Here is an 18,298-nt window from a genome sequence, read left to right as displayed (position 1 = left end):
ATGACTCTGGCTTTGCAGACATTTTAGGGTTTAACTTTCTCTGATCCTGTAGCACCAGCTGCACCCACTCTTCCTCCAGCATGGTGGTTCTACCCTGTGCATGCACAACCTTGGCCTCTCCCTCCCCTGCAGGAGCCCTGCCCGAGACTTCGGGCACTGTTGCCAGCCCTTGCACCCCCTGTCCCCGTCAGCAAGGCTGGCAGGAGGGTCCATAGGCATGCAGGCAGAGCTGGGATGCACCGAGTCCGTAATGACAGGAGCTGTCCTGCATACCCCACCCAACCATCCTCCATACCCTTTCTTCACTTTCTGTATCCTGCCAATCCTCAGACCTCCACACACACAGCTGTGATGTGAGTGCCCTCCTGCTGCTATCTGTACTCTGGGGCCCTCAGCCCTCATCCTGACCTGCAAGCTTCTGGAATGGCTTCTGACCTGTAGCCAGTGGCTCACTGGTGCCACGTTCCCAGAATAGGACCCTTCATGCTCCTCCCTCCCTCAAACACCACCAGCAACTCCCACCATCTACATGAAAGGTCAACTCCTTAGGACAGAAAGGAAGTCTCTTCACCATCCTCGCCAAATGCGCTCCTTCCACATCAGCTGGCAAGGCTCCCATGGCCACACGGCTTCAGGATGCAGTCTTTGTTCCCCAGACACACTGTCAACTCCCACATTCCCATCGATTTCTAACAAAGTTGGCCCCCCACTTATACATTTGGCCAAGAACTCCTTCAAAGGCATCACTGCATGTTGGGTTGTTGAGGCTGATGGACCTGGGTGTAAGCCCTTTCTGTCACCTGTGGGCTGAGGAACCTCATGCCTCAGTGTGTCTGCACTGAAGGACACGAATACATAGCCTGCACAGATGCAGCAAAGGATAAATAAGGTCACATACACTGCACCCAAAACACAGAGAGGAGCGAGAGTCCCTTTCCTCAGGAAGCCTGTGGCGCAGAGGAAGAGACAAGAGCACAAAACAAGTGTGCTCCCTGTCGGCCCTGAGCACAACGGGAGGCGCATACAGGGTCTCTGGCTGCAGCTGCTGCGGGAGAACGGTGGGGAGGGCCGTAGAGTGGACACGCATCCTGTCCCCAAGGGCACTGTGTGCTGTGCTTCCTGGTCCCAGGGACTCGTCCCCTGTGTGGGTGATGGTGACCAGTCAAGCACACTGATGATGACAGGGGTCAAAGTTGAGGAAGGTCTAGGGGAGGGGTGGTGGGGAGGCAGGGCTGGAGATGGAGGGGAAGACATTGTTCTGGAAGCTTGGATGGAACCAGGGTAGAGAGAGGCTGTGCCTTTGCTCAGGAAGCCAGGACTCCGAGGTGTCGGGGGCAGGCTGAGGCCTAGGCTCTGCAAGGCCGCATGGCAGGCCCTGCCTTACTGTCCTTCTTAGCCCTTGGCGCACAGTCAGAGCACCAGGCTGAGCCAGAAACCAGACACTCGATGCACCTTCCCTACAGGTGGGTGTAGTGCAGTCAGGAGGCCCGCAGAAGGACCTCCACCCCCACCTCCACCTCCACCTGTTGCTGAGCGCAGCACAAGCACCTGTGCCCACTTTGCACGTCAGCAAGTACAGGGCAGAGAGGTGAAGTGAACTGCTCATGCTCAGCCTGTCGGTGAGTTAGAGACCCAAGGACTCAGATCCTGGGATTACGAATTCTGTCTGTTGTCCACATGACCATCTGCCTCAGCTCATTACTCACTAACTGACTCATCACCGATTTCTGTGCTGCACTGTTTGCCGATGATGAAAGCTGCATCTGAAGACCAGATTCGCTTTAGGGTTAGGATGAGTATCAGGAAAAGAACAGATCAAACTATGCTTTAGTGGAAAGGGTCAGCCATTTGTAGAAAGAGATTAATCATTTCTAGGAAGATCTTTTGGGCCATGTTTGGTGAATTTCAACAGGTTTTTAAACTGCCAAGAAGAACCATCACCACATTTAATCTGTTCACGTTAAAATAAACATGAACCCCGTGCTATTCATGTACCAGGGCTCCCATCGCTGGGAAGTGATGCATGCACTCAGACGGCGAGGATGAATGGAAGGGCCCAACCCCTGGTCGAGGAGGGGCAAGGAGGTGTCTGGGGGCAGAGCGCTGCACGTGCCGAGCAGACGTGCCCCAAGGACAGGTGTCAGTGCAAGCTGCTGCCTCTGTCACACGTCTCTGCAGCCCCGGGGGCCCTCTGAACTCCGCAGGACTGCACAGCTTCCAGCAAGAGCATTCCACAGGCTGAGCTGAGCTCTAAACGTCGGTGAGCTTCCAAGAAGCTCTCCCTAACCCTCACAGGAGCACAGCTGATAGGTCCTGCACTTGCAGCCAGTCTCCTGAAGCCTGCTGGCAGCACGCTCCACTGCTGTGGAACCCAGCAGGCACGGGAAATGCTCACCGATTATAGAATTAGAGCTCTCTGGGGTAAAAAATATCAATGAAATGAGAGGAAAAAGAAAGATAAATATGCTTTTCATAAGAAAGCCTCTAGTTACAAGAAAAAAATGCTACCTTGAAAGGAAACGTGTTTTTCTTCCTTGTGGGCAGCATGCGCACCACAGCCCTTTCCATCTGCCAGCCTGAGGGAAGGGCTATTGGCTTTTGTTTTGACTTAACCCGAAATACTTACAGATTCATAGAAAGCGGCACACACACACAGAGGGGGTCGTTGTACCCTCCACCTGACCCCCACGGCTGTCCTCTCACATGGAATGCCACAGTCTCAGACCAAGTGCCCATCATGTCACTATCACGAGTGCATCTGCATGGCTGGCAAAGCCATCTAGAGGCACAGGTGTTCTATCTGCACCAACATAGCCCTCACCTGCATCTGTGGCCACATGCACCCCCCTGTCCCTAACCTGGCTTGACCCATCAGCTCCTCACTGTCAGTGACCATGGCCGCCCAGGCTGCCCATGTTATGTCTGCTGACTGCCCAGCCCTTGGTTTCTCCGACTTTATGCTGGCCAGGGAGCTGGATCACCTTCTCTGGACAGCCAGGAGAAGGGGGAAGTCTAGGGTCCCCACTTGGTCTCTGGGGGCAGAGGGTGAGGTTACAGATTTTCCCTCACTTCTGCTGAGCTAGAACCAACAGGTAACACTGTGTAAGTTGTCCACCAGGTTGATTGGACACACATATTGTGGCCATGTGATTGCCACCATAGTGCCCGCTGGCACCTCCACATGTCACATCACCAGAGGGCCACACATACTATGGCGAAAGCACACGTTTGCAAATGGCTGGAATAGAAGCACAAGAGTTCCTGTCAGAGAGTGGCTCCTGGCCTGAGCCCACTGGCATTTCTGCACTGCAGGTTTCCCTAGCACCCAGTCTAGGGTCCGAGGCAGAACACCCGGGAGCTGACCATGTCCCTCCTGACAGGGCCAGCCAGCCTTCTCCCTTCCTGCTCACAGGCTTCCTGTGTGTGCTACATCTGGCACGTCAGGGCACTAACAGGGAGAAGCACATCCACTCCACTGTTCTGGAACTAGAGGCCCTCGTTTTTATTTTATATTTGTAAATGCTCATTTTATCCTTTAACACCCTGGGGTCACCTAGCTTGGTATATAACCTCTCCCAATTTTCCCTATAATTATGCCACTGATGGAGACAGGTACACATTTACAAACTATTTTTTCACGTGACTATACACAGAGGTGTTTTCTATTACTTCTGGTGGGCACGCCATAAATCTACTAGGATATACCACATTCTGTTGGATCATCCTCCCAAACATGGATACTCAGGTGATCCACAATTTTTTGCTATTACAAAAAAGTGCAGCTATAAAAACATTATTTATGTAGGGTAGATTCTTAAAGATGAGATTCTGGAGAGTACATATTGAGTTTACACATTGGGCCACATGAGTCTCTCACAGGTTGCACAGATCACGATGCCTCCACCACCGTGTGGTGCTCAGGAGGTCAACTGGTCCTAATCACAGAGCTGTTCAGAGGACCTTGCCCTAAATTATGTTAAGATTTGGTACATTCACTTACTTTGTGATAATTTAACTCTGTCTCAATTTAAAAATCTATTAAATTCTACTATCCATATATAACTTGCTAATGTTCATGTTCTTAAGAAGTCTTAAGATTACATATTGTTACAATAAAACTATTGCTTTTTTGGGATCCCTGGGTGGCGCAGCGGTTTAGCGCCTGCCTTTGGCCCAGGGCGTGATCCTGGAGACCCGGGATCGAATCCCACATCGGGCTCCCGGTGCATGGAGCCTGCTTCTCCCTCTGCCTCTCTGCCTCTCTATCATAAATAAATAAATTAAAAAAAAAAAACAAAAAAAAAACTATTGCTTTTTTGGTTTTAAATGGATAGTTCTTTGAAGATTCCATTTATTTCACATCAAGGCGGCAGTGTGGGTAGGACTGGATACTTGTCAGCTGTCCAAGATGTCAGTGAGGTTGGGTCTTCTACCCCATGGCCTCAGATCAACAGGACAGGGATGTCACGCTCAGGCTGGGTGGGGGCTCAGTGTTCAACTGTGTGCACCCCAGAAGCCTCTGGGGACTGCTGCCCACTCGCCACCTGGGAAAGCGTAAATCCTGATGCCCAAGTCACAGTCCCTAATTACCTGAATCAGAGCACCCAGGGAGAAAGCCCATCACAAAGATTTGAGGTCTGAGAACCATTCTCTACACAAGAGAATGCTGGTTGCACGCAGTATACAGAGTGAGGAAAAGAGAAGGATCCCTTTAGAGAATTAACGGGAATGTAAGACCCATAGTCCTTGTGTCTCGCCTTTTAGACATGATGCTCCCAGCAATTCACCCCTTCACCCGAGTCTTTCCATTCACAACTGAATATGCTGCCAAGTGGTTCAGGGCTAAGAAACCACAAAGACAAAGCTCAGTGATGGCTGCTGAACCTTGCTCCCTTCCAAAAGCATTTCCATGGTCGCCTCAACTGTATCATGTTTATGAGAACAATATTTATTTCACACTTGGTATCTGCATATCCTTTCCCCACTTTCCACTTATGAAGGAAAAAGGTACATGAATGCTGTTATCAAGAAGGCAACACAATACTGCTGTCCAACAAGCAATTCAAAGTGACCCAAAGTGAGAGAAAGCCATGCAAAGCCACAGTCAGCTTATCTGGGAGATGATGTGGGCACGCTGGACTCATAAAACCCAGATAGCACATAAATGGGGCAAATACACGTTTACCATGAGTTTACAGAGTCTGCACGACATAAAGAATATAAACAAGGCATAAAAGTAAACTATGATACAAAAACAGAACTCCCTTAGCTGCATAAGCACCACACACAGCATACAACTGGTCACTTGAGGAAACCTGCTATAAGGAGGAGCAAGGCTATGGACACAGGTCCAAGTGCTTTCTGCTTGCACCTTCTCCAGGACACTGGCTCGTACCAAAGGTTCTGACAGAGCAGTGTTGCGGGAAACATACTTCTCATGCAAAGGGGAAATGCTGACACGGGAAGCACAGCCACCCAGGAAGGGCTGGGTCAGGAGCACATATCCACGTGACTGGAAGCTTGTGCACCTAACTGTGGGGACCACTGCTCTTCATGCACATGGTTATTCTGTCAAGGTCATCAATCTTTGCTTCACAACTGTAAAATTAGGATGATTTTAAGGTTCATGGATTTAAATACAGTATTAGATATAATTACTGAGTGATAGTTTAGTTTCACCAAGGCAAAATGTGCTAAGAACGTGATTAAGCTATATTTTGTCCTTCATTAAGGTAACATATTTTAAAGTACCAAATGTTGGTGAGACTGTAGAGAAAGAGGAATCCTCTTCCACTGCTGGTGGGAATACAACCTGGTGCAGTCACTCTGGAGAACTGCGTGGAGGCTCCTCAAGAAGTTGAAAATAGAGCCACCCTATGACCCAGCAAATGCACTATTGAGTGTTTACCCCAAAGATACAAGTGACCCAAAGGGGCACCTGCATCCCAGTGTTCACAGCAGCCATGTCCACAAGAGCCAAACTAAGGAAAGAGCCCAGATGTCCATCAGCAGATGACTGGATAAAGGAGATGTGGTCTATATATATGATAGAACATTACTCAGCCATCAGAAAGAATGAAATCTTCCCATTTACAATGACATGAATGGAACTGGAGGGTATTATGCTGAGTGAAATAAGTCAGAGAAAGATTAAGTATCATATGGGATTTCACTCGTATGTGGAATTTAAGAAATAAAACAGAGGATCATAGGGGAAAGGAAGGAAAAATAAGATAAAAACAGAGAGGGAGGCAAACCATAAGAGACTCTTAATCACAGGAAGCAAATTGAGTGTTGCTAGAGGGGAGAGGGGTGGAGGGACGGGGTCACTGCGTGATGGACATGAAGGAGGGCATGTAATGAGATGAGCACTGGGTGTGATATAAGACTGAGGAATCACTGATCCCTACCTCTAAAACTAGTAACATAGTGTATGTTAACTAACTGAATTTAAATAAAAATAAATAAATAGGAAGGGGAGGTTTGGCAGAAATATATAGGATACTACCATCAAAGGACAGAAATTGAAAGAATTACATTACTGTTTCCCAACCAGATGAAAAATATTCCCCATATAGAGCCCAAGACTGGAAAGCACTGCATGCAAAAGCAGGAGACTATTTGTTACTTAATACCCTCCTGTCCTGAAAAATAACTAGGTTTGTTTGAAATTTTTTTTTAACATTTACTGACTTGGCAAACTGTAGTTACTTGTAGTGCTTAACATGGAACCACATGTGTTCCCATGTGAATTGATTTTTGGAGGCCTGCACTGAGTGGTAACAAGGTTGCCGCCAACATCAGGAGGTAGCCTTGGAGCATGAGCAGGAAGCTGGGGTGCGGCACAAAACTGGCCTGAGACACGTGGGGAGTGTGGGGCGGCTTGGCTCATATGGAATCTGCGATGGGAGAGAGCGATTCTTTAGATCCCACCTTCAGGTGGGACACACTCTTCACCTCTGCCTCAGTGGGCCAAAGCCGAGCAAGAAGAACTGAGCGAGTTTCATTGAGAGGAAGATTTATAGACATCCTGGAGGAACTGAAGAGGAGTAGGAGTCGTCCTGCCATGGAAACGATGAGCCAGAAGGTCCTGATTATATAATCAGGTGCCGATACATTTATGCTGCTCTAGTAAGGGAGCGGATGTCAAGAAAACCACTATGACTTTGGGTGTCTTGTTAGATGCCCTACTGCATGCAAATGCACCCGGAACACCCTCGGTGCATCTGAGCATTGTTCTCACTGTGCTGCAAGTGTGTGTGCCTGTGTACATGCACGTAAGTACCAACAGTGGGGATGAAGCAAAACATGCAAGAAATCTCCACTACAAACATAAGAAACATAAGTGACAGGAATTGAATATCAGGAATGTGTTTTCTTCCTTCCAATCCTATTGTATTTGTTCTTTTTAGATTTTTTATTTATTTATTCATGACAGAGAGAGAGAGAGAGGCAGAGACACAGGCAGATGAAGTAGGCTCCATGCAGGGGGCCCGCTGTAGGACTCGATCCCGGGACTCCAGCGTCACACCCTGAGCCAAAGGCAGATGCTCAACCTCAGCCACCCAGGTGTCCCTCCCTATTGTATTTTTTAAGGGAAATGTTCAACGTACATAAAAGTGGACAGAATGGTGTCACATAAAGCACCGTATGGATGCCTCTTCTCATCCAGGACCGCCTTGGGGGCCCCCCTCCCGCTGCCCCCCAAGATCACAGCTAGAACTGGCCTGGGACCCGCCCCTTCCTGCCTGATTGAGTGTTATTAATAACAGAAGGGGCTCTTACAGTAAGTGTAGCCCCATGTTATCACAACAGACAGCAGCAGCTCCTCAGCATCAAATAACCAGGCACGGACTGATTCCCATCCTGTTCTCACGCTGTCTGTGGAGTGCGGGTCCAGGAGAAGTCTCCTGAGCCTGACTCCATAGCCTTCCCTGTTCTCTCGTTCTTCCTTGTAAATGAACTGTCTGTTCCCTGCGGTCTGGACCTGGCTGCTCATGCGCCCACAGTGCTGTCTCCATCGAGCCCCTGGGCTCTTGGGCACTCTGCGCATTGGCACAGCATCTCGACCGGAAGTACATTTGCTGCCCTCTTCCTGTGAGGTCAACTGGTACCGGTGATCAGGGCCTGAGCCTGTCAATCCACCACAGCCGAAGGGGGGCACAAGGCTAAGTCACAAGTCGATTGTTTACTCTGCAGCATCTTTCTCCAGAGATTACTGAGGATGAACATTCTGGCATTCCCAAATGCAATACTCCAGATGGACAACAAATATTTTCCAAAACCAAAGGCAAACAAACCATGACCATTGGTCCCCTCACAGACTATTTCTAGTCAACAAATCTGGGGTTGCAGAATGGCTGCTATTTCACTACATTGCTTTTACTTGTCCTCAATTACCCTGATGACAGCATTTCAGGTTCTGAGATCAAAACTCTAACTATGCCATCACATTTGCTTCTTGCTGCTGTTTGGAGAAATCTCTAGAGTAATCCACCAAGATCTCTAGAAATTCTGAGGCCACAGAGTAACCACAGACGCATACCAGCAGATGCTAAACTAGTAAATATACTGCTGCATTTAAATTTTAGTTTAAAATAATTAAAAGAAAATGTAAGTCCAGATTTAAACTCTTTCTATCTTCTCCTTGTGGGTTATGTTTATAAAGCTTTATACTGAGCTAGATCCTAAAAGTTCTTTATTCTGGTGCTTAATAGAGCAAAAGAGAATGAAACAGAAAACAAATTTAGAGTAGCTGCTGAAAACTCCACAGTTTACAGAAACCCCTACCATTTAGGCCAATCTTACATTTAGGTCGCTGGTTGTGTGGTGTGAGGCGGACGTCCTGCTCTCCCAGCCTGCCTGCCGATACCTCTGTTCCCAACACTGTTGACACCACTCTGGGGCCCCTGCATTTCCACAGGACTGTTAGGACCAGCTTGTCAGTTTCTGCAAAGAAGGCAGCTGGAATGTTGAGAGGGATCTTGTATAATCTGTCAATCAATCTGGGAAATCCTATTGCCATCTTAACACTATAAAGTACTGATTTTATTCTCTGATACCATTGTAAATGGAATTCTGTTCTTAATCCTATTTTTGGATAATTTGTTGCTAGGATATCAAAATACAATTCATTTTTGTATATTCATCTTGTATCTTAAACCTTACTAAACTCCTTTATCAATTCTAACAGATTTTTAGGGGATTCCTTAGGATTTTCTGTATAAAGACCAGTTTTACTCTCCTTTATAGCATGGATGCCTTTTTCTTCTTCTTGCCTAGCCCCCTTGGCTAGAACCCTGCTCATAGCAGCATTGTTCCTAACAGAAAAAGCAGAAACCACCCTAATGTCCTTCAATTGACAGATAAATAAAATGTGGTTTATTCATAACAATGGAATATTATCCCACAATAAAAAGCAATGGAGTAATGACACACGAGACAGTGCGGACAACCTGGGGAAAAAGCCACACACAAAAACCACATGGTGTGTGCACCCATTCGTGGGAGACGTTTGGCACAGACAGACCTACTGAAGCACAGGGCCCATCAGGGGTTGCCAAGGGCAGAGTGGGGGCAGGTGAGCAAGGGGCTGCAGTTCCCCAGGTGGCTTTGTGAGGGACAGAAACCTCCTCAGCTCTGCCTGCACCGGTGGTAGAGCAGCAGGTGTGCCCCATACTGGTGTGGCCTGCCCCAGCAGCCTGCTGGCCCAAACACTGCATCTGGTGCCATCGTCCCAGCTGCTAAGAAATCATGTTTTACAGAGGCTATAATGGACACTTTCAAACAAATGACTATTATTTCACCAAATGAACAATGAAATATCTGACTCTGATTTTGCCACTTGAATAAATACTGGGTTAGAGAAACTGGAGTATGTATGCAGACACTTCTTGATGTGAGCAGTGCATATTATCTCTTAACATACTGATGAATCCTGGAGTAGTTTTTTAAATTTCAGTGATGTTTTTATCTCAGAGTGGATCCTACAGAACATTAAACAGGAGAGTCAAGGCTAGTTTCTGACTTTCTATGCTCTCTCGTGCAGCAGGGACATTTAACGTGAACTCAGTCACTAAAAGAGTCAGGAATGCAAAATTATTTTTCAAATTTTAAACAATTATCATGACTTCAACCAGGTGACAGGTGGTATAGTCTCTGTTATCTGAATACAAGTATTAGCATGTCCCAAATCTGAAGCTTCATGACAGGGATGGGCTGACTCGGGTGGACAGATGCCCCCCAGGTTGCTGGGAAGCAACCTGGCCATTATGAGTACACCAGGGACAGAAAATGCCCTTTGACAAAAGGTGTGTTTGTGCTTCCTGAAAAACAAAAATGCTGTAGTTCCTTAATAAAGCAAAGTGCTTTGGAGTACAATGAGCAAAAGCAGGCAAAGAGGAAATCAATTTCTAAGAAAATCCTGGCACCCCTCTCACATCCATGGAGGGGAGACGTCCTGGAGAAGCAGCTGCAAAGTAACACAGAGAACTCCACCTGCGGCAGACAGGGACAGGCCGCCACCCAGACCGAAGGATTTCCAGCGACGTTCTGGTTAGGGACCTGCCGTAAGTAATGATCATATGGGATCAATGGTGCCAAGAACACAAAGCCACTCAGATTTTACAAAGAAGGAATGAGGAATGGAAACAACTTCTAAAGTGGCTAAGACTATTTTACCACACTGCAGAGTGTGGTAATATTCTTTAAAATATTTGACATTTAATTTGGAGTCACATATTATATTTGCTGTAAAATGAAGCTTTCTCAGAAGATGGTGATTCCCGGTATGATACGCATCTGTTCAAACATTGCCTGTGCCAAGTGTCTCAACCAGTGTGAATGGCCCGGCACACATGCAAGTGCACACGAGTCCATCACCATACCAGCCCGACCTTGCAAGTGTGTTGGCACCGGATGCGCAAGCCGTCCTCCTCAGGCAGGAGAGGTTATACCCAGCTGGCCCTGGCCCACAGGACGGGGGGCCACCTCTAAATCTCTCCCATGAGGCTCATGCGTCATGCTCCGCCGCCCCTGCCCACCTTGGAAACAGAGCTTCCCACCGCAGAGGACATGGCCTTGGGAGCGGACGTGACCCTGCTGCAAAACACAGGGCAAGCGGGCTCACGAGTGCTAGAGCCACAGCATGTTCTGCCAACCTGTTGTGTCAGGGTGTGGTTTGGTAACGTTTTGTTCCACATGAACATAAAAATTCCCAACAAAGGAATTCGTGCCTTGCTCTTTATCAGGCTGCAGCCTGAGTTAAGTTTTAAAATTGATGAGTTCTCGGCAGCACTGCTCTCTAAGCAATGGCATTGTCAAAGCAGCCAGTGCAGAGAAGCAAGCTGCAGTGGACTCGGTACAAATGACCTGTCCTGGCGTGCCAACACTGTTTGCTCATTTATCACGGCATGTCTACTGTTCCCGGTCAGTGTCAATACGCTCTGTATCCTGGCAGCTAACAGATGTCTGCTCTTGTCGAATGAATTACTTCATGTTTCACGCACTGGTGGCCACACATGTGTCACTATAGCAACATCATTAATTTCAGATCTTACCGGAAACGTGCACCCCAATCAAACCTAATTACACCACACTGCTTTCTAGTCCACAAGAAGGAAACTATAACGCAATCACAAGATACTTCATTTTCTGTTCTGCTGGGGCAAACGAGAGGCAGTGTGATAGACGCTTCTTGTCAGAAAGCTTATTGATGAGGCACAAGCCTGATCACAATCAGGCCAAGGACCACCTTATGATTATGTCAGCAGCAAAAGGCTCCTCACACAATAGCTCATTCTTCATCGTTTCAGCAGATGATGTTTGCAAACTGTCTCACACCCCAAATTCTTCACCTTTCTACCAATCCACTGCCCTGTGAGACCCTCTGTGATGGTGGAAGTCAACATGGTGACTGACCAACTCTGGATGTACTGAGGGGACAGTGAAGGACATGAATCATGCATGTGACAAAAGGAAGGAATAAAAGAGAGCACAGTCACTCCAGCTCCTGGAATACAACACTAACCAGTAGGCACCAGATATGCAGCTGCACCAGGACCCCCAGGCGGAGGGCGGGTGAGTGTGAGCGCACGTCTGCCACCACCTGCCACAAAACCTTCCTGGCTGACAACACATGGCTTTGCTTGGAAGGCTTGGGGGTCTGCCCAAGACCATGTGTTGTTAAGAGGTGAGGGCTCAACCCCTGGCGGGCTGGCAGCCTCCATCTACGTGAGGAGCCAGTTTCTATAAAGTCAAAGTGAGGACAGCACTAAGTCCTACTACGTGCTTGCAGTGACGTGACAGCTACACAACTCGTCCTTGACGTTGTACACCTACGATTTGGTCAGTGTGGCCTATTCGAGCAGCCATAGCCATACTCCCTCCTCTGAGTGCTCCTGGGAGCCTGGCCTGAGCAGGGGCAGCCGTGAAGGGGAAGCAGTGGCAGATACCGTGCCTGTGGCCCCGCAACCCCAGGTCAGGCACGGGGCTACTGCAGCGTGTGGCACACCACATGTGCTCCGTAAGTGCCGTTTACCTTATTGAGAAAGGTTCTGAAAAAGTTCTAGACCAGAAATTTTAAAAAAATACTAAAAATGTTTAAAACTCCATGCAGCTTCACCACTAGGAAGTAAGGACAGGAGGTCCCTCCAACAACCACTGCCACAAATAGGCCTTTTGGAAAATGAAATGCAGAAGATTTTCTCTAACATATTTTATATAATTTTCTGTAATTCTTTTTAAGTCTCAGGAGCCCAGATTATTTATTTTTGCTTTGTAAAAGTCGCAGAGTGAGACATAGGGAAATGTGGTTTTACCTTTATGACTCTGAGCAAAACCACTCATCCTTATCCTAGATGTAACTCAGAATCCAAAGAAAAAAAGAGGAGCTACAGAAAGATGATCCCATCACTATTTAAAATGCAAAATGAAAAGTTAGCATTTTGAGGAGAAATAATGTCACAAATCCTTCCTCCCTTGCTGCTCTCCCACAGCCAGAGACACGGGGAGAGGAGAGAGAACCAGTTACTCCTCAAGTATACCCGCTGCCCTCTGGCTTATGCTTCCTATCTGTAAACGGAGCTGAACAAACAGGTCAGTGTGACCCTCAAGCACATTACATACAGACTGAAGGGGCCACGAGAGGACTTGTGGTGCAAACAGGATGGCCTAGACTACACCCGCATCCCCCTCAAGTCCAGGCCTCTAAAGGGGAGGTCCCAGACTTCTCCCGGTCCAACGTGAACCGTGACATCTGTCACTGCCATACAAACATTCCATGGGCTATATTGTACTCACAGTGGCTTTCTCTGAGTTATGCTCAGTTTGGTTTTGTTGTCTGAGATGATACAATGAACATTCTCACACTGGTCTGCTGCAGACGCACATGTGTCCCCCCGGGTAACAGAGGCTGGAGGGACACCGCTGTGCGGAGGCTGCCAAGGCTCGTCCATTGGGACAGACGAGGGGTGCGCCGGGCACCCTGCACTGATGACAGTGCAGACAAGGTCCTGGGGCAGCGTGCGCCTCACAGGTGGGACTTCACATGGGGGACGATGATGTCAGTGCCACACCACTCAGTCCTCATCACAAAGAACATGGGCCCATCCACTCAGCTCTTCCATCCACACAGGCTTTGTACGTTCTGTTTGAACTCATTTCTAATTATGTTACGTGTTTTGCTGCTATTCTACGTGGGCTTCTGGAAACTAAATGCCCCCACTGTTGCAGGCATAGGGAGATGTAGTTTAATTCTGACTCTGAATTTAAAGATGTCCTTAAGCTCCCCTGTAATCCAACAGCCTTTCCTCAGGCTCCTCTGGGTTTCTCTGTAAACAGAATCTATGCCTGCACATGCTGGAAGCCAAGCGCCTGCTGCATTTACACATGACATCCAGGCACCAAGCGTGGGCAGGAGGGTGGGTTTCTTCTGCTCCTGACGGCCCCCCGGGCCTCCCCTCACATACCGTGTGCTGTAACCTCACGGTTTCTCCAGGACTCTCTCCTGTGGGGTCATTTCCGGAACTGTTTTGAGTTTGGGTTTGCTTCACTCCAGCTTCTCCAGCAAAATCATTCCACCTGTCCTTAAAGAAATACCCCAACTTCCGTGATGGCATGTCTGCTTATTTTCCACATTGTTACAGGTTTATTCCTTGAAATCTTTCCCTGTCAGCCCAACGAGGTCAGGAAGGGAGAAATCTGAGGGCATCTCTCAGCCTCCCTTCCTGAGCCTGAACCCCTTGTTACGTCAGTGTTCTTTGGATAGTCCCCGATGGGCCACAATGACAAGCCCTGACCAAAATCAAATGCCATCGAGGTGTCCAGCTGGCTTAGTCGGTGGAGTGTGTGTGTGTGATGCTTCATCTTGGGGTTGTGGGTTTGGGCCCCACAATGGGGGTAGGGATGACTTAAATAAATTTAAAAACCACTTTAAACTTAAAAATTGAACAAAACAAAACACCACCAGCAACTGGATTTTGACAGAACTGCAGTAAAACTATCACTTCGTGGAGAAGGCGGGCTCTACAGAATCCTGTATCTTCACACTGGGGACCTCATGCTGGGGACCACAGTCTGCCCCTCCGTTCATCTGCATCTTCTTTCTCATTTCTGTTGGGTCTGATCATCCTCATGCACATCCCTCACTCCCCTCACGTTCATGCTCATGTGTCTCACCTTCGCTCGTGCTACGGTGAGAGCAGGGACTGCACTCCTAAGGTTACTCCACATGCTAGGAGCTATTTTGTTATCTCGACCTATGACCCGCCACTTCACTGATTCTTACTTTTAGCAGCTGATTCCTTGGTTCATTGTTTCATCTACAAATATCTGCTCCTTCTTTTGGTTGTACAGCTTATTTCTACTATGTGTCTTACTGCAAGGAATAAAACACATTAGATAATAGTGTTGTTGGATTTCTCTTTTTCCTGACTGTGGTGAAGCTTTTCATAGTATGTTATTAAAAATGTTGAATTTTATTTGAGACATATTTTATAAGTTATACAAATATTCTTAGTTCTAGTTGACCAAGGATTACTAGGAAAATTTTTTTTAAGATGTATTTATTTTAGAGAGAGCACATGCATGTGAGTGAGGGAAAGGACAGAGAGAAAGAGAATCTCAAGCAGACTCTGTGCTGAGTAAGAAGCCCAACCTGGGGCTCAATCTCATGGCCTGAGCCAAAACCAAGAGTTGGACGCTAAATCGACTAAGCCACCTGGGTGTTCCAAGAATGACCAGGATTTTAAACTATGAATGAACAAATCACGGAGGGACTTTAGCCTGTTGATAGGACTTTCACTGTAGCATTGGGTTCGATTTATCTTTTATTTAGTACCTTATGAATTGACAAGAATACTTTGATGAAAAAAGTTAAAAATGAAATAAGAACAGATAGAATTTGGGGCATGGATGTGAGGGTGGGATAGTTGCTGCTAAGGCTCACTAAGAGAATGTTACTGTTAAAATACCAAATCCACACACGTCTGGTTCTGTACGTCAACAGCTCAGGAGTACCATCCTGTAAGAAACAAGCTGCCGAAGAGGTGTAAGAAATACACCTAACACCTGACAAACAATGGTACGGCAGCAGAGAATTAAAAATATACAAACGTGTCATTTAAATCTCAAAGAATTTAACATGGGATCCCTGGGTGACTCAGCGGTTTAGCGCCTGTCTTTGGCCCAGGGCGCGATCCCGGAGTCCCGGGATCGAGTCCCACGTTGGGCTCCCAGCATGGAGCCTGCTTCTCCCTCCTCCTGTGTCTTTGCCTCTCTCTCTCTCTCTCTCTCTCTCTAAGTCTATCATGAATAAATAAATCTTCAAAAAAAAAAAAAAGAATTTAACATTTTACTAATTCTAATGATAGTGTGCTTATCCAGTTAGTTATGTGCCAGTGTTCAGGTGAAGTCTGGAAAATTCTAAATTTGAATGACTTCAATATGCACTATGCGCGTACACACCCAGGATCAGCCTGGACTGGATGGAAGCAAGCACACCAAAGGCAAACATGAGCCAGCAGCAGTACCTGTTTTGTCAGTCAGTAAATATACCAGGCGCCCCAGCTCCTCTGGGATGGTGCTGGTCCGCACGACTGTGCCGGGGATGCTCTCATCCTTCATGATCATCCACCCGTACGCGGCTTTGCCCATGTCCAAGTTCACTCGCAAACTGCCAAATAAAACCCACCACAGTGGTTAGTTTGCTTCAAACCTATGCAATACCTTCATGCTCATGTTTTCCATACAGACTTATTATCTTGAACCTCACGATAATACCAGATTTCAGACTTTAAAATACATGAATCTGTTAACACTTAAGCCTAGAAACCTTTTTACGCCCCATGCCACGTTTGTAGAGGATACTAGAATGGGCTGCTCATGTGTGTAAGGCAATCATGCATATCTCCCTGGGAACAGATATTTGAAATGCATCATAATCTTCATCTACTCATTTTACAAGAACAAACAGTATACTTTTCCCGTGAGGATGACTGCTGGGACCCAACATATCCTAGAAGGAAGACTAGGCCCCTGAGAATGCCAGGCTTCCGAGCCCAGGTGAGGACCCCCCGAGGCCCAGGATGGTGGTGTGGCCTGAGGGGGACAGTGGCAGGAGGGGGGATCGGAGGTGGTGGGGGTCAGACCATGATGCAGAGCTTGGGATTCATGGTCAGAGAGATGGTCAGTGCTTGTCGTCTCTAGTCCCTGGACTAGGAGGAGCCAGAGCCTGAATGACACTTCATAAACGGCTCCTCTGTTACCCAAGCTGCACTCAGCTACTTGCTGGGCTTAACGGATGGACTCATTCTGCTCATACCCTCATACATTATAGTCTGGCCTCACCCTGCTCTTGTTCATATTCAGACTTAGGATCATTCAGATATGCTTCAAACTCTAGAAAAAATGCACCTAATTTGATTCTGTCAGGAAAACAGCAGATATAATGTATCAACACAATGTGGCGAAGCTGCTGACAGTCCATCATTTTGACCAAAATGGCAATTCATATGGATCTACCACCTACTAACAAATGTACACTTGAAAAGGAATGTGAAGGACTCAGAGTCAGTGAAGAGAGTCTAATCTGTAAGTAAGTCAAAGAAAATTAAAATATTCATAATGGGCTATTTGTCCATAAAGCTCACATCTTAAAAACCCTAGGAACGCTACTGGTCAGAAAGAAAAGTTTTAATTGCCAAGCACACAGCTTTCAAACAGTACCTCAATGTCTCTGGGCTACTTATGGTCCTGCTACCACCACGAGGCCAAGCAATCAGGGAGGGCAGACGCTGCAGGACAGCACGGGGACAGAACACAGCAGCCTCCCGGCCTTGCGGGTGGCCTGGTCCCGGGATGGCAGGGCACTGCGGACAGAAGGCGGCCGGGCTATGAGGCCCAGAGCTACCAGGGGCACTGGGCACCCAACCTCTGTGTGCCCCTGACCTCCTATTAAACTCTGGGGCACAGACAACACTCTCTCTGTGGGGCTGTGGTGAGGCACCCAGGGGGCCGGTGCATGGAAAAGGCTCGAGAAGCCGCCGAGAAGCAGTGTCTGGGAAGGGGTGGGTGCCTGGGGCTGGAGGAAGGAAAAGCAACATCATGCTTTTGCATGGGCTCGTCTGTGACGGGTACCAGTGATAGGACAGACCCCTGACCCAGGAGTAGACATGGGGCGCAGGGCGGGTGGTGGTGCCCCACAGAGCTTGGTGTGCTGGCTCTGCAGGCCCAGAGACCAACATGGAGGAAGAATGTGACTTTCTTCTCTGTGTATCCTGATCAAATTATTTTGGAAAGTGTCAGACTGCCTCAAGAAGCACAAGGCATGAGGAGCCCGTTGTCTGGCAGACTCCCCTCCAAGAGTGCGCAGGGGCTGCTGGGCTAGGGGCTGAGTGAGAGCCCGAGGGGCACCTGCTAGGCTCTTCCACAGTGTTCTCTTCAAATAGCGAGCACTTACATTTAATAAAACAACTGTTATCACTTCAGAGCTGTAAGGATTTGTTATTTCCTGAAATACTGTGTCACAATAAACACCCATGGGATGTTTTCGGGTGACTACAGGTACCCTCAAGGCTGGTGAACAAGAGAATGTGGATAGTCTTTAGGTTAAAACAAAGCACAAGGCAAGTTCAGTTTACAAACAAAAGCTATCAAGAAAAATGTATCTTCAACTAAGACTGTAATATCACATAGGAAGCAGAAGCTTCAGTTTATACACATTGTATATTTTGGTAAAATGATAGTATATTTGCTTTTTAATGTTAAAAATCACTAGAAGCTCAAACTTCAAACATGAATT

The 18,298-nt window shown here is 47.5% G+C and overlaps 1 protein-coding gene across 5 annotated transcripts in view; it reads right to left on the bottom strand.

The window, feature by feature from the left end:
• Window positions 1-18,298, bottom strand: part of ATP9B (ATPase phospholipid transporting 9B (putative)) — a 242,290-nt gene that overhangs the window by 55,043 nt on the left and 168,949 nt on the right. For all 5 annotated transcript variants that reach the window (XM_055302881.1, XM_055302885.1, XM_055302883.1 and 2 more), the window contains one exon: window positions 16,029-16,171. In XM_055302881.1, coding sequence (XP_055158856.1) covers window positions 16,029-16,171 — 143 coding nt within the window. The remainder of the gene's footprint in view (window positions 1-16,028; window positions 16,172-18,298) is intronic.

The sequence above is a fragment of the Nyctereutes procyonoides genome, unplaced genomic scaffold (genome assembly GCF_905146905.1).
Source record: "Nyctereutes procyonoides isolate TBG_1078 unplaced genomic scaffold, NYPRO_anot_genome, whole genome shotgun sequence".
NCBI classification, from domain to species: domain Eukaryota; kingdom Metazoa; phylum Chordata; class Mammalia; order Carnivora; family Canidae; genus Nyctereutes; species Nyctereutes procyonoides.
This window is presented reverse-complemented; position numbering and strand designations above follow the sequence as displayed.